The sequence below is a fragment of the Sus scrofa genome, chromosome 5, assembly GCF_054392235.1.
Source record: "Sus scrofa isolate SSC_HxYL_T2T_F1_AM1 chromosome 5, Sscrofa_HxYL_maternal_Yorkshire_Landrace_v2.0, whole genome shotgun sequence".
In the NCBI taxonomy this organism is placed as follows: domain Eukaryota; kingdom Metazoa; phylum Chordata; class Mammalia; order Artiodactyla; family Suidae; genus Sus; species Sus scrofa.
In genome coordinates this window covers 57721500-57736799 of record NC_139387.1, presented here as the reverse complement: position 1 = coordinate 57736799, position 15300 = coordinate 57721500, and the positions used below count along the sequence as shown (strand labels likewise).

The 15300-nt window shown below is 33.8% G+C and overlaps 1 protein-coding gene across 2 annotated transcripts in view; it reads left to right on the top strand.

Moving 5' to 3' along the window:
- ETNK1 (ethanolamine kinase 1) overlaps window positions 1–14822 on the top strand; it is a 55818-nt gene extending 40996 nt beyond the window's left edge. For both annotated transcript variants that reach the window (XR_014803728.1, XM_021092211.2), the window contains exons 6-8: window positions 1967–2127; window positions 8820–8893; window positions 9216–14822. Coding sequence is in view for 1 of the 2 variants with exons in the window: in XM_021092211.2 (XP_020947870.1) it covers window positions 1967–2127; window positions 8820–8893; window positions 9216–9288 (308 nt within the window). In the remaining variant the exon portion in view is untranslated. The remainder of the gene's footprint in view (window positions 1–1966; window positions 2128–8819; window positions 8894–9215) is intronic.
- The last annotated feature ends 478 nt before the right edge of the window (window positions 14823–15300 follow it).

Sequence of the window (15300 nt, the reverse complement as noted above, 5' to 3'; positions counted from 1 at the left end):
AATGTTCCTCTAATGGAATAGCATTATAACTTTGAAAGGATACTTTTAGGAATTTTTTTTTTTTATTTAAAGAAGATCATCTGGGGCAGGAGCAAAAATTTTTATTTTCTTCCTGACCTTTTGGTTTTTCTTAATTATTGGAGCAAAAAGATGACAACCTCTTTGTTAGTTTCTGAAGAAAAATAAGAAAAAAATGATGGTGACTTTTATTAAGAATTGCCATAGTGTCAGTTGCTTCATGAATCTCATCTCATCTAATTTTTTTCTACACAACAATTCTGTGGGTTGGGTAATACTCCGAGTTTACAGATGAGTAAAATGACTCACCAGGGTCATGGTATAATGCAGGGAACCAAAATTTGAAAACAGTTTTTTTTTTTTTAATCTCATAAAAAAGCCTTTGCTCTTTCTATTTGCTTACTTGAGCTTAACCAGAAAGCTCAATAATTTTTTTTTTTAATGTTTGGCATTGACTATAAATATTTGAAAAGCTGGTTAATTTTACTCTTGAACATAATCTTTTATTACCATCAAATATAAAAGTTTTAAGTTTTTTAAAAAAATTTAAGTGGAAATAATTTAAAATGAATTTTTATGGCTATACTTAGAAACATGAAATGCTCTAAAACATGAATTCCTCTGGATGGTTTACACTTAGTAGGAATTTTTCATCACCGAATTTGTATACATTTATGTATTCATTTATTTTCATATATTTGTAAGTTACCAGACTGGGTGAAGAGTTGGGGGAAAGTTTTAATTTACATGTTTTCAATTATTTTCCTCCACCAAACTTAGCATGTTCAGGCCATATCCTCACATACATGTTGTACATATATATCTGTAGGAAGGAAAGCAGTTGTGCATATGAGATATCACCATATTAGTAATATAGTTTATTGCCGTGGAGACAAAAGAGGAGACTTCAGTGATCTTAATATGATTTTGTGTAGAAAAGAAAATGAGCTAAAACTTAAAAGTTAGGTAGAATTTGGATGTGCACATGGAAGAGCAAGGAGGACACTGCAGGAAGAAGGAAGAAAACTTCAAGGTGAGTATACCTATTTCTGTAGGGTATAAAATTCATGAAGGAGAATAGAGTGTTATAAGACCAGAAAAGTAAGTTAAGAGCGATTTTTTTTTTTTTTCTCTTTACTGCCGCACCTGTGGCATGTGGAAGTTCCTGGGTTGGGGGTGGAATCAGAGATGCAGCTGCGACCCGTATTGCAGCTTATGGCAGTGCCAGATCCTTAACCCATTGAGCCAGGCAGGGTCCTCACAGAGATAATATTGGGTCCTTAGCCTACTGAACTACAGTGAACTACAGTGGGAACTCCTGGACCAACTTATGAAGAGCCTTGAATGCTAGGCAAAATACTATGAACTAGAGTAGTATTTTTCAAGCTACATGTCATGACAAGCTACATGTCATGAGATCAGGTATGTGGCATAATTATTTTAGCAAGGAATGGAAAAGAAATAGAAAGTACCAGAGCTGGAAGGTGTACTTAGGGTAAATATCATTTTGTGAAACTTAATATCAGATGCATGTATAAGGTTTCAATATAAAATATATTTCTTATTCTGTGAATAATGGTTAAAAAAGTTCTAGGAAATACTCTAGATATTAGTGTGATAAGAATCTCATAATAATCTCCTGGGATACTTGTTAAAATGAGATTTGTGGCTTCTGATGCAAGTGTTTCAGGCTTCGCACTTTGAGGAAAAATTGAGGCAATGAAAATTGTTTACGGTGATCAACTACATAGAACATTAGAATTTAATTTGGAATACATCATAATTGGTTTATTATTTTAATGAATGCTGTTTACTTAATATCTAGCATTTTAGCCCAAAATAGAATTATTTAATATCTGAAAAAATGTGTAGATGGTAGTGATTATTAAAGTATGCAGAAAATGTGTAATGTGTTTTTAAAAATCTCTGTGTACTTTTTCTGCTTTAGGTGTGAGTGATGTAGACTATAGTCTTTATCCAAGTAGAGAACTACAGGGCCAGTGGCTGCGTTCTTACCTTGAAGCCTACAAAGAATACAAGGGCTTTGGGACCGAAGTTACTGAAAAGGAAGTAGAAATACTCTTCATTCAAGTCAATCAGTTTGCATTGGTAAGTTTTAACAGTTAATGAAAGGTTCTTAATGTTAAAAACTTAAATTTTTTTTTCATCATTTTATAAAACAATTTCCCATTTTAATTTTTGTAAACTTGCCATTTGTTTACAATCATGACGAGATGAGATTGCTTACAATTGCCCTATTGTAATGCTTTTGAAGACAAAGATTTTGTTTCATTCACTACTGTATCCCCAACCTCTAGAACAGCAATACCTAGCCACATGGAGTGCTCAGTAAAATTCTTTTTTTTTTTTTTTTTGTCTTTTTGCTATTTCTTGGGCCGCTCCTACGGCATATGGAGGTTCCCAGGCTAGGGGTCGAATCGGAGTGTAGCCACCGGCCTACACCAGAGCCACAGCAACGCGGGATCCGAGCCGCGTCTGCAACCTACACCACAGCTCACGGCAACGCCAGATTGTTAACCCACTGAGCAAGGCCAGGGATCGAACCCGCAACCTCATGGTTCCTAGTCGGATTCGTTAACCACTGCGCCACGACGGGAACTCCTCAGTAAAATTCTTTGTTTAATGAATGTATTCTAGTTTAGATTAATGTGTGAAGCAGCTTTTTATATTATATCTAATTTTCTTCCTTTATATTATTAAAAATATAATCAAGGACAGATTTATGGGAAATGAGACTTTTCCACAATATAGCAAATCATCACTTTTTTTTTTTTTTTTTTTAAGGCTGCACCCCAGGCATATGGAAGTTCTCAGGCTAGGGCTTGAATTGGAGCTGCAGCTGCCAGCCTATGCCACGGTCGCAGTAATGCGGGATCCGAGCCGCATCTGTGACCTATACCACAGCTCATGGCAATGCTGAATCCTTAACCCACTGAACAAGGCCAGGGATTGAACCTGTGTCCTCATGGATACTAGTTGGGTTCGTTACTGCTGAGCCACAATGGGAACTCCCTAATCTTCACATCTTAATGATAAAAGCAGATTGGAAGAATCAATAGAAGTAATGTTTTTATAACTACTAGTATTTTGTTGTCTTGACCTTCTTTTGATGAGCTATTATTTCCCACATCTTTGATATTTTAATCCTTTATTATTTTCATATCTGTTTACTGTAAATGCATTTTTTAAAAAAATTAGTTTATTTAAATTATGTTTTGAGAATGACATGATGCTGTTAGAATGAGCTTTTAGCTAAGGTGTTTTGATAGTTGAATAGTGGGTTGAAGTTACTTTGGCTACTACTTTTTAGTTCTAATATTATTATCTGCAATTGACATGGGGAATATTTGCTCAAAGGTGTATTCTTTCCTTAGTCTTAAAAGCAGCATTTCCCCAGAGCCGTTCAGAATACAACTTAAATAAGAGGGTGTGCTGAAATGTGACTTCTTTACCTGCTTTTCTGATGTCTATTTTGAGTAGAACTGTTGGTTGAATCAATGACATGTTCTCCCCTTGATCTTAGAACGCCTGCTGTTTCTGCTTATTCTGGTTTTTTTTAGGGCCACATCCATGGCATATGGAGGTTCTCAGGCTAAGGGTCAAATTGGAGGAGAAGCCGGCAGCCTGCATCACAACCATTGCAATGCAAGATCGGAGCTGCGTCTGAGACCTGTACCACAACTCATGGTAACCCTGGATCTTTAATCCACTGATTGAGGCTAGGGATTGAACCCATATCCTCATGGATCCTAGTTGGGTTCGTTACCACTGAGCCACAACGAGAACTCCTCTGTTTATTCTGTTTAAGCATGATTTTAGGTGATGTAGCTCCCTTTTTTCTTCCTCTTCCTCCAGTCCCTTTAAATGTCAGTGTTTCTTAGTGTTTGGATTTGGGGCTCTCCCCTACTCTTGCCCTTTCCCTTTATATATTCTTTTATTGGGTGATCTAGTTCTATGGCTTTTATTGCCCTTTCTGTTAATGATCCCAAGTTGAGTTTCTTCCCACTGTCAAGCTCCAGATCAGTACTGACTCTGTCTATCCAGGGTCCCATTCATATTTGACCACAGTGTGTCCGAACTTGAGTTTTATTTTCTGCACCCTGTCGTCTATCCTATTATTTTCTGCACCCTAATGGGATCATTATTACTATATTGACTTAATTAAAATGCTGTTATCCATTGTGTTGCTGTATTCTGAAACCAGGAAAGAAGGAATTTTCTTTGATGTGTTAATCTCACATTTTTACTATGTCCAAGTTCTTTTTTTTTTTTTTTTTTTTTTTTGCTTCCATAATTCTGTCCATTCCAACCCTTTTTCCTCGATTGCATGCATGACTTTTGATTAAGGCCTTAATCTCCCATTATGTTAGTCTTTACTGGGCTCTTTATCTCCAGGTGTTTTTGGGGTTTTTGGTTTTTGGTTTTTTTTTTTTTTTTGGTCTTTTTAGGGCCATATCCACGGCATGTGGAGGTTCCCAGGCTAGAAGTCGAATCAGAGCTGTAGCCACCGGCCTATGCCATAGCCACGCAATGCCAGATCTGAGCCACGTCTGTGACCTATACCAGAGCTCACATCAACACTGGATCATTAACCCAGTGAATGAGGCCAGGGATCGAACCTGAGTCCTCGTGGATGCTAGTCAGATTCGTTTCCACTGAGCCATGATGGGAAGGCCTACCTCCATGTTTTTTATGTACCTGTTAATTCATGCTAATTCATGTTAATTCATTTTATTTTATTTTATTTTTTGACCACACTCGTGGCATGTGGAAATTCCCAGGCCAGGGATCAAACCTGCGCTGGTAGTTGCAGTCGGCGCTATAGCCACAGCAACTCTGTATCCTTAACCCACTGAGCCACAAGGGAATTTTTGGTACTGTATATTTTTAAAGTGACCTTTCAGTAGCTAGAATCTAATTTATGACCTACAGAATGAAATCCAAATTATAGTATCTATAAATTCGGTCTTATTTCCCACCTCCCATTTCCCCTCTTAGCACAGTCATCTGTTTTCTGCATACTCCCAAGATTTTAAGCATGTATGCCTTTGTGTAGATTATTCCTTTCTCCCTAAAATGCCCTTTTCCCTGTATCTTCTGGCAAGTTCCTCTTGTTCCTTGTGGTTGTATTTTAAATACTGTTTCCTTTTCTGAAACAGCTCATTCCTTGATTACTTGTCATAAAGGCAGCATATATGTAGTGAAGTTATTTTGATAAGAGGGGAAAGAAGGTTTATTGTTCATGGCATGCTCAGACTTCTAAATATTAAAAGACCTCATTTTAGTAAATTAATATCGAGATGTTAAATAAAAGTAAGTATTTACTTTATAAAACCAAAGAGAGTATACATGGGTTGTTTAAGCTTTGAGGAGTTTTTAGACAGATTGTTGACACACTTCAGGTACAGGTACTCTTAAGTAAAATATTAAAGTTATATTTTTTCAGAAAAAGTTTGAGGATTCATTTTAGTTATTTGCTCACCAAATAAAGCTTTAATTTTTTTCTTTGCAAACAGATGTGGGTAGACTAGGAATTAAAAATAAACTTACATATCTGTAACTTTCAAATCTGAGAAAAGTAGTATTAGTAAATCACAAAATCATAGATGATAATATTATTTGTACTTTAGTATTCTCTCTTTGCCATTTTGGAGAATGTAAATGAATGGGCTCCTTTCTTACTTTCCTTTTCATCCATTTAGGAGTCTAATGTTAGAAATAAACTTGTCTCTTTTCACCCTATAAAAGGTGTTACCTACCTTTTAAGTAGTGACCTTTTATGTATAATGCTTCTCTAGTATAGAATCATTTAGTTATTTTATATTACTATATGAATAAAAACTGAGAAATACAGTTGCCAACACTGCTTGGAAGTGGTGAAGAGAGCTGGTTTGATGTTCTTTTTAGGTATAAAATGTCCCCTAATTTTAGTCTTTTTTTTTTTACAAAACCAACTTATTAGGAAGAGATTATGATACCATTTGCAGATGATTTTTATGTCATTTAGAATATGCTGAGGTGATTTAGATTAGTGATTCTCAAGCTTTTTGGTCTCACGACCCTCTTTTACACTGAATTTTTTTGAAGACTCCTGTGAGATTTTATTTATATGGTTTAATTATCAATATTTGCCATATTGGAAATTAAAATAAATTCAAATATTTATTAGATATGTATTTTTAAAAGTTCATGTTGACATAAACATTTTAAAAATGAAAAATAGCTATTTTCCAAAACAAAAAATACTTTAGTGAGAAGAAAGACATAATTTCATTTTTTTTGCAAATCTTTGTACTGTCTGGCTTAATAAAAGCTGGATTCTCATTTCTGCATTTCATTTCTTACAATGTATTGTTTTGGTTGAAGTATGAATAAAATCCTGTTTCACCTATACATGTTGGAAAAGAGGAGTATTTTGCCTTTTCAGAGAATTGATGTTTCACCCAAACTCAACAAGTGATAGCTTCTTAAAGGTTAGTTGTAATGTTCAGTCTGAACACATCAGTTAACTGAATCACATTAAACTCCATTAGTTCATCTTGCACTTTGAATGGCTCTATTACCAATGTGTGATTTTGTAATTTTAATGTCATTCGTTAGTTATTTGGAAAATAAGGATTTATTGAGTTGTATAGATCTTCTAAAAGTCAATTCACCACATTATATGATATAAAAATATAATATTTTATATTATATTATACAAATATTATATTAAAAATCACATCGATATCACCAGAAAAGTTCTGAATACTTTATTGAGAAGCTGGTGAGCTCACAGATTTGAGTACAAATTTCCAAAGTTCTAATTTTAGGTAGAATAGTCAAAGTCTATCATTGGCAACAAATGTTGTCAGTTATTTTCATTGAAATGACAGGTTCTCTTTTTTATAAATGAGAAATGTCTGCCAAATATTCAAGTCTAATAACTCTAGTTCATATGTCATTTCTCTCAAGTAAAAATAATGTTCCATTAAAAATGTTCAAATTTAGCTCACAACTCAAGTCATATGTATTTTTCCTTGAGACAGCCTTCATGCTTTGGGGGTGCAGCAGATGTGCTTTATGTGTACTTCCTATATCATCCCACAGAATATTAGGATATCATGTACTCAAGGGTGGAGAGTGCACAGTCATTTTAATAACTTCATAAAGGCCATTCTTTAGTGAGACTAGATTTGTACTGTGAGTGTGTGGCAATGAAGACTACTATTCTAATACAGTTTGGTGCTACTACTTTGATGATGATAAGGTATCAGGAGCTTTACCCAGTATTGCTTTTGAACCATCATTGCAAATGTTAACAGAGTCAAAAAGTCAGATCCCAGGTTTAGTGTTCAGTCCCACCAGACTGCCCCATCACCCCTTTAGAACCACTTGCAAATCTAGGATGTTACCTGTGCTTTCCCTTGGCTATAAATAGGTTTCCACGACTCCCTCCTTGGGGCCTATTAATTTGCTAAAGTGACTCACAGAATTCAGGGAAATGTTTACATATGTTTACAAGTTTATTATAAATGATATTACAAGGATTCAGCTAGATGAAGAGGTATAGTAGGGTAGGGTCCAGAAGTGTCCTGGGTACAGGAACTTCTGTTCCTGTGGATATAGGGTGCACCATCCTCCTAGCATGTATAGGTCCTGGTTCACAATTAGTTCTCCAGACCCCTTCCTTTTAGGTTTTAAAGGCTGTTTCATTACATAGCCAAGATTGACTAAATCACTGGTCATTGGTTGAACTCAGTCTTCAGTCCCTCTTCCCTCCCTGGAGGCCTGGAGTTGGTAGGGCTGAAAGTTCCAATGCTCTAGTCATGTGGTTGGTTCCTCTGGCAAACCAGCCCTTGTGCTTAAGGGCTTTCCAAAAGATACCTCATTAACATGTGATTGAAAGGGGTTATTAGTAATAAGACATTCCTTTCACTTTTATGGCTCTGGAACTATTTCAGGAACCAATAACAAAAGGCCAAATATTGTAACAAAAGATGCTTCCAGTTGCTCATATACTTAGGAAAGTCCAAGGATTTGGGGAGCTGTTATGAGCCAGGAAGAGTGGATGAAGACCAAATATATATTTCTTATTGCAAATTAATCACACCTGCATTTTACAGATGAGAGAAACAAGGTACGGTGAGGTTAGTTAAGTTGCTCACAGCCACACAGTAATTCTTTTCCTAGTTAATAGTATTTCTAGTTAGAGTATTTCTTGGGAAGTGGAGTCTTATTACTGTTATCAGAATCTTAAAATATTATGTTTAACTGATCATAGATTATAAAGCACACACAGTATCATTGTACAACTCCAAATTACATATCATCTGTTTACTCTTTAAGTCTTGACTCACTTTTCTCTGATATCTGTCAAGTTGTTTAACTTTGTATTGTGGTTGATTATGCAGAATTGTTGGGTCAATAAATATTGTTTTTAGGGAGTTCCCGTTGTGGCACAGTGGAAACAAATCTGACTAGAAACCATGAGGTTGCGGGTTCGATCCCTGCGCTTGCTCAGTGGGTTAAGGATGTGTCATTGCCGTGAGCTGTGGTGTAGGTCGTAGATGCAGCTTGGATCCCATGTGGCTGTGGCTGTAGCTGTGGCTGTGGCCAGCAGGTACAGCTCTCATTTGATCCCTAGCCTAGGACCTTCCATATGCTTCAGGTGCAGCCCTAAAAAGCAAAAAAAAAAAAGTGCATGAAATTGATAAAAAAGGGAGAAATTTACAGTTTGATATTTATTTTACAAAGAAATGCGTTATCATAATTCTTGATTTTTCTTCCCTTCATTTTAGGCTTCTCATTTCTTTTGGGGATTGTGGGCTTTGATTCAAGCCAAATACTCCACTATTGACTTTGATTTCCTTGGGTAAGCTTAATTTTACTGTATGCATTATATGTGTCTCTGCTTTTTTGTGTTAGCATTAAGAACTCATGGGGGATATTGCAGTTACTATTTTCAGTCAAATGTTACAAAGATTGCATATATTTAATAACTGGGGTGCAAGAAAATCTGGTGTGATTTGTCGGATGCTGTCAGTATTAGAAAAGTGTCCAGTAGGTGGTGCAATATACTAAAAATGTGTCCTTCGAAAACTTAAAAAAAAAATCAGCTTAGAAAGGTGAGTGGAAATAAAGGAAGGATTGAGATTTTTAGCTCTAATTCTTTTGTTACTCTCTTTTCTCACTAGGTATGCAATTGTTCGTTTTAACCAATACTTTAAAATGAAGCCTGAGGTTACTGCATTAAAAGTGCCTGAGTAAAGAAGACATTTAATTATTCTCAAGTGGCTGAACAATATGTGTGAATCTTTTAAGAAATTCCAAAAAGCCAATATTTGTTGAAATTCTTTTAATTTGGTTATCTTGCTTCACAAATTATGCCTCTAAACAACTAGTTTATTTTTTAAATAGTCTGACTGATGTCAAGAAATATACCTACTGCTCTCAGTATATGGTGGGTTAGCAGTTTGTTAAATCAGCAAAAAGGTATAAAGATATCAGTTTAATTCTTTGATAATTTAATCTATGTTGTATGTAAATTATTTATTATAAATTTAACATGATTCTGTGATTGCGCTTATCCATTTCATCTGTTTGTTGAGTGTAAGCAATGAAAATTTTCCAGAGAAATTTTTTTTAAAGTTTTACTTTAATAAGATTAATTTTAGTAAACATTTTGGATGTTTAGTGTAACCCTTTTATTTTGACACACTAAGTAAAATGAATCATTTACTCTTGTAATGCCAGACATTGGTTTAGATAACTTAGAATATTCATAGAAAAATATCTGTTTAGGAGAGTGAAATAAATTCATGGTCTGTGCTAGTGGTACATCTTTTTGAAGTATTGGAAAACTTTTTTTTTTTTTTTGAGGGGGAACATATCTTAGAACTACATTCCCCTCTTCCTGCATAGTCTGGCAGTATAAATATTGATATTTACTATATAATCCTGGAATAGATATATGATGATTTTATGTTACCAAAATCTGCATTAAATAATGTTTTCATATATATAGTCATTTTAAGTTACAGTTTGCTTTTAACATTTTACTATATCAAATAGTTTCTCACCAAAAGTTTTGTTTTACTTGTTAAGATGTCTTGTCTGTTATTACATAGTAGCTAGTAGAACAATTGCTAATTTTTAAGACAAAAATAGAAGCTTATCATACTTGGCAACAGAAAATGTATTTAGGTTAATTCTTTTTTACCACTCCAGATTCATGCGTTACATTTTGGTTTTATATTTTAGTTTGGTTCCATGTCTTTAGAATGATAGCAGATAATTTCTTGATAATGAAATAATCTGAAATTTCTTCTTCAGAGAAATAAGTTGAGGTGGTTAAAAGAGTTAAATAAGGAACATTTATAACATCAATCTTGTACATTTAAACCTGATACAACAATGTGAATTAAGCAAAAATATGCATGGTAGGAGGGCTTTTGTTTTGATTTCTTTTGATTTTTTGTTTGTTTGGAAGTAAGAGGATGACAGTTATTATTTGGAAGGAACTTAGATCTTTGGAATAGATAAAGCAGACTTCAAGTTTTGAAGACTGCTGTGTGGGTTGAGCAGTCATGGTTAACGTTACTTAGAAAGTTAGTCTGACAAGCTTTGCACTTTGGTCACATAAGTGCCCATGTACAAAGTTGGCTTATTGGATCTGCATATTCAGAATATGCAACTACACATTTATCCTCTGAGAAATCTTCTGGGGAATCTGATGTATTATTCCAAATGACTTATACTCTCAGATAAGTGCTTTAAAATACTTGGATTGTCTCAAGATGTTTAAAGCTAGTAAAGTAAATAGAAATACAGGCCATTTTAAATGGTAAATTCTAGTTACATGAATAGAGTCTTAAAATCTGTATCTATAACTAAGATTTGTTTTCTACCTCCCCAGTGTTACAAATGTTCACTTCTCTTTTTATAAACCATATTACTATAGGATCAGTAGAATTTTGCCTAATTAAATGAAAGGAACCAATTAAACAATAGCTTTTTATTTAACTTTAGAGTGGACTTGAAAAACTGTTTTTGGTGGAATTTTCATCTGTTGTTGGAACATTTTCTTAGAACAACTAGGAATATGTAATACCCTTGATTTTTATTTTCGCTTTCCAATTCTTTAAGTGCAACAGTATATATCTTTGGAGAACTGGAAGGAGAGAAGATCATTTTTCTACCCTACTCCATATTCTTCAAACTATTTTGAATAGAGATTCACTGAGCCATTGCTGGTAGATTGTGCATAGCTGCCTGCTGTGATACTATTGTAAGCAGTTCAGAGAGATTCACATAGAAGTAAATGTACAGGGGAGTAAAGGCTCTCACTTTAGCCCTGGGTGTAATGGATCTTGGCAACAAAATAAGATATTTAAGATATTTCCCCTACTCTTAGGCTAGATTTTGGATATTATGATGCTCCCACTTCTGGTACAGGTTTTTGGGATCATGCTTCAGCCTAATGACAGGATTTGAAATTGCTTGCCTTTTATTGACTATTTAAGAGATTCTTAAGGGAAAACATCTCTCTAAAAATTGCCCTGTGGCTTGCTGAGATGTCTTTTGCCTTTTTATGTTAAGCTGAGAAACTTGAATGCCTTACCTAATAACTCAACTGGTAGTAAGCTCATTTTGTAAATGTGAAAATGGTTGTTAGAGAAGTGGCATTCATGTCTACCCATTGTTAGTCAATAGACCATAGTGGCCTGGATGCTTTAACAAGCAAATTCCACATTTTTTTCTTCTTTATTCCTTGCATACTTGTGTAATCTTACCTGACCAGTAATTGTTTTTTTATCCCTCCTAAAACCCCATGCTACCACCACTTTTCTGGGAATTAAAGAGATGTGGTAGTAAATTAACTGTTCACATGATCATTTGAAATCAATATGAGCACAAAACTCATCAACTAGGTCTGCCTGGAATGTATATAAAACAGTGTAAATAAAAATTTGTAAATTAGTGTGAATTGTATCTTGCATATGAGATTGTGTATTGTTTTGCAGTTTCTTCCCTTTTGTAGACATTTTTTCTGTAAGGGAATGATCCAGCTCTTTGGTTTTAGACTGGAAATAGCCAACAGATCTGGCTGCATGGTGGGATAACAAGAAGAACTAGAAATAGGGTTCATCAATCTTTGTTAATGTCAGTACTTATTTATTTAGCCTCTCAGTGCCTAATATGACTTTTTTCACTCTTTGTTGGTCATTAGTTTTTGGAGGTTAGATTCCTGCAAGCAGCAAATTAATATAGTGTTAGAACACCATTCTTTGAGTCATGATTCTGAGCTAAAGCAAATTAAGGTTTCATGATTGCAAACTGAAGTATTATCCTTTCCTATTTTCAAGGTAGTTGACCTTTTTCTATAAAAAACTTTGAATTTTTATATATCTCAATGTGAATTTTAAGTATCATATTACAGGAGAGATGATAAATGATAGCTCCTAGTTCAACTTAAAGCATGTCTCCTTGGCTTCTCTAAGTATAAAGCTGTTCATTATGAGGTTGTAAAAGAAAAGACAGAAGTAATCTTTTAATGACTGCTAATTCCATTTTTGCTAAACTAAAAATGTATATTTTAATTTCATAAATATGTTGTAAAAGTATTCAGATTTAAAGAAAAATTCCCCCCCACACACACACACTCAGAAGTTATAAACCTCCACCTTTACAATTGTATGGATATTTCTGTTTTATGTTGCGTAAAGCCTTCTGTATTGAATTCCTTCATAGTATAAATGAGAAAACTATTAGTTTGATTTTCTGCTTTAAATTGCTGTTAATAAGCATTTTATACTTCATTCCAAAGTGATACAGACTTAAGCCTTTAATATTAGTCAGTCATTCAGTTGATAGACAAAGTTAACAATGCTTTATGTTAGGAGCAGAGTTTTGTTATTGGCACCAACTTGCACTACTTTACGCAAAAGGCGAACATTAGTGATTATTATGCACAAAGGAAAATGAATTATTATAAGTATGTGGTAAAGCAGCTTTATCTTTATTTCAAAATTGATTTTGCTTCCATAGTTCATTAGGGTTTAGAATGTCTTTGGAAACTTAGTTACATATTAAGGCGATCTGTTTTTGTTTTTTTTTTTAAGAAAGACAGTTATATGGAACCAACTTTTTTTCTGTTACATACCACTTGTGTGATTACAGTGTTAGGTCTTGAGACAGAAAAGTGTAACAGTTATTTTAAATGAATTTTCCCCATCTTTGAAGCTTAGTTTGTAGATGTATTGCTATAAAAGAAAATGCTTGGTTTGCATCACTTGAATACTTGAAAACTGAAATAAGATGTATTACATAATAGACTTTTCTGAACAGTTTTTACACTAAAATTTTCCTTTCTGGGTCATAATTTGACCAATTTCAATTATTCGAATAGAAAAAAGAATGATAATACTTAACAGAAAATACCCTTTTGAGTTTGAGGCATTCAGAATTCAAGTTTTCAGTAGGTTTCTGTCCTGAAATCTCTTTCTCTTCTTTACTATACTTAATGCACTTACTGTGCTACTGATGTTATCAAACAGCAAGTTAAAATATGTGTTCATTATGTATCCTATGGCTTTTCTAGTTATGAAAAAATTACTCTGAAAAATACTCTTAATCCCTAAGAGTATAAATACCATTGATGGAATAAACACCATTAATCATTTTAACAAAATACTTATAAGGTGTTTATACAAATTGGAAACGTTACCTGTTATATTTGAATGAGTGATGGGTTAGAAAAGCCTGACTGATTTGAATTGTTCCACTAATTAAATTTCAAAACTCAAAGGAACTTTGAGATAGATTGACTCCTGATGGTATCCATGTAAACTAGCTCCTGTAAACTGGAAAAGACCCCCCTACACACACACCTCAAAAGCAGTGGAGGAAATGCGAGTATTTGCATGGTTGTGGTGTGCCGCTACTTAAATTATGTAGTGACACACTGAAATTTTTATTGTTCAATAACCTGAAGAAGTTTCCCGTTACTTATGTTTACTAAGGTAACTATAAATTGGTGAAATCTGCAAAGAGGAAGCTTTTAAACTCTACAGTAGTTAGCAGCCTTTGTGTAGCTGGATGACATTCCCATGATATGAAATATTTGAATTTTAAAATGTACCATTATTTTAAGAAAGAAGACCTGGCATTATTCTGTATTCTTAAATGATGATGTCCATATCAGTTTAAGAAAGGAAAAACAAAATGAATAATTGTCATTGCATTAGCTGTATGTTGAATTGGGAAATTGTGGCATAAAGGTTAAATTTGTGTTTATCAAATGTGAACCATAGTAGTTTAATGCTGCTCTGTATATACTGTAAGTGCTACAGATAGTCTCAGCACTGAAAATGTATTGATACCTCTCAAATGAATGCGTTTGATGTAGGTGTTTTGATATGCCTCAGAAAGTATCTGAGTGTCTAAGAACTTGTTAATTTGTTTGGTAATGAAGATACTTCCTGTCTTTTGTTGCATATTTTCATGTTTAAAATTTAATTTTTACATTTTCACTACTGTTAATTTAAATAAAATTTGTTCTGTGGTTAAAATGGGGTTGCCAGTGAAAAAAATTAATAACCTCGTTTCAAGTAACTGCTTAAAAAATACATTTTTGCTATATGTTCATAAACTTTTAATGAATCTGTATTTCTGTTTAAATGTAAGTGATGTTTAGGCTTTATTTCTGTTTAATAAGGCCTTTTACCATTGATTAAATGAAGGAATGTATCTTTTTGAAGAGATTTATATTCTGTAAATAAAAATTGGTTGTAACAATAAAATTGGGTTCTAACTGCTTGTATCCATAAATCTTGTCACTTTAGCCTAATTTTGTAGGTTTCCTTTTGTTGAAAAACAAAACTTTTCAATGTTAGTATATAACTCTTTGTATATCTGAAGTGATTCTTTCAATTCCTGATTCTCTGGTTGTATAATATAGTGTTAAAAAGTTTTGTAAAATTTTACTTTTGAAAGTTCAGTCGAAATGAGAATGTAGAATATTATATAACTTGTGAGCAAATTCCGTTTTAGCTAATTTGAAAATTCATTATTCTAACCACTATGTGTTTTCACTGTGCTCGAGGCTGGGAACAGATGAATAAATATACTTTCGGACATAGCATCTGACAGTCTAGGCAGGGGCTATCCATTCAACTAATGTTTATTAAGCTCTTTTCTAACTTTTAGGTAATGTAATAGGTGGTGGATCTAGATAGAAAGATAAGATATGATTTCTACCTTCAGATAATGTTTATCATG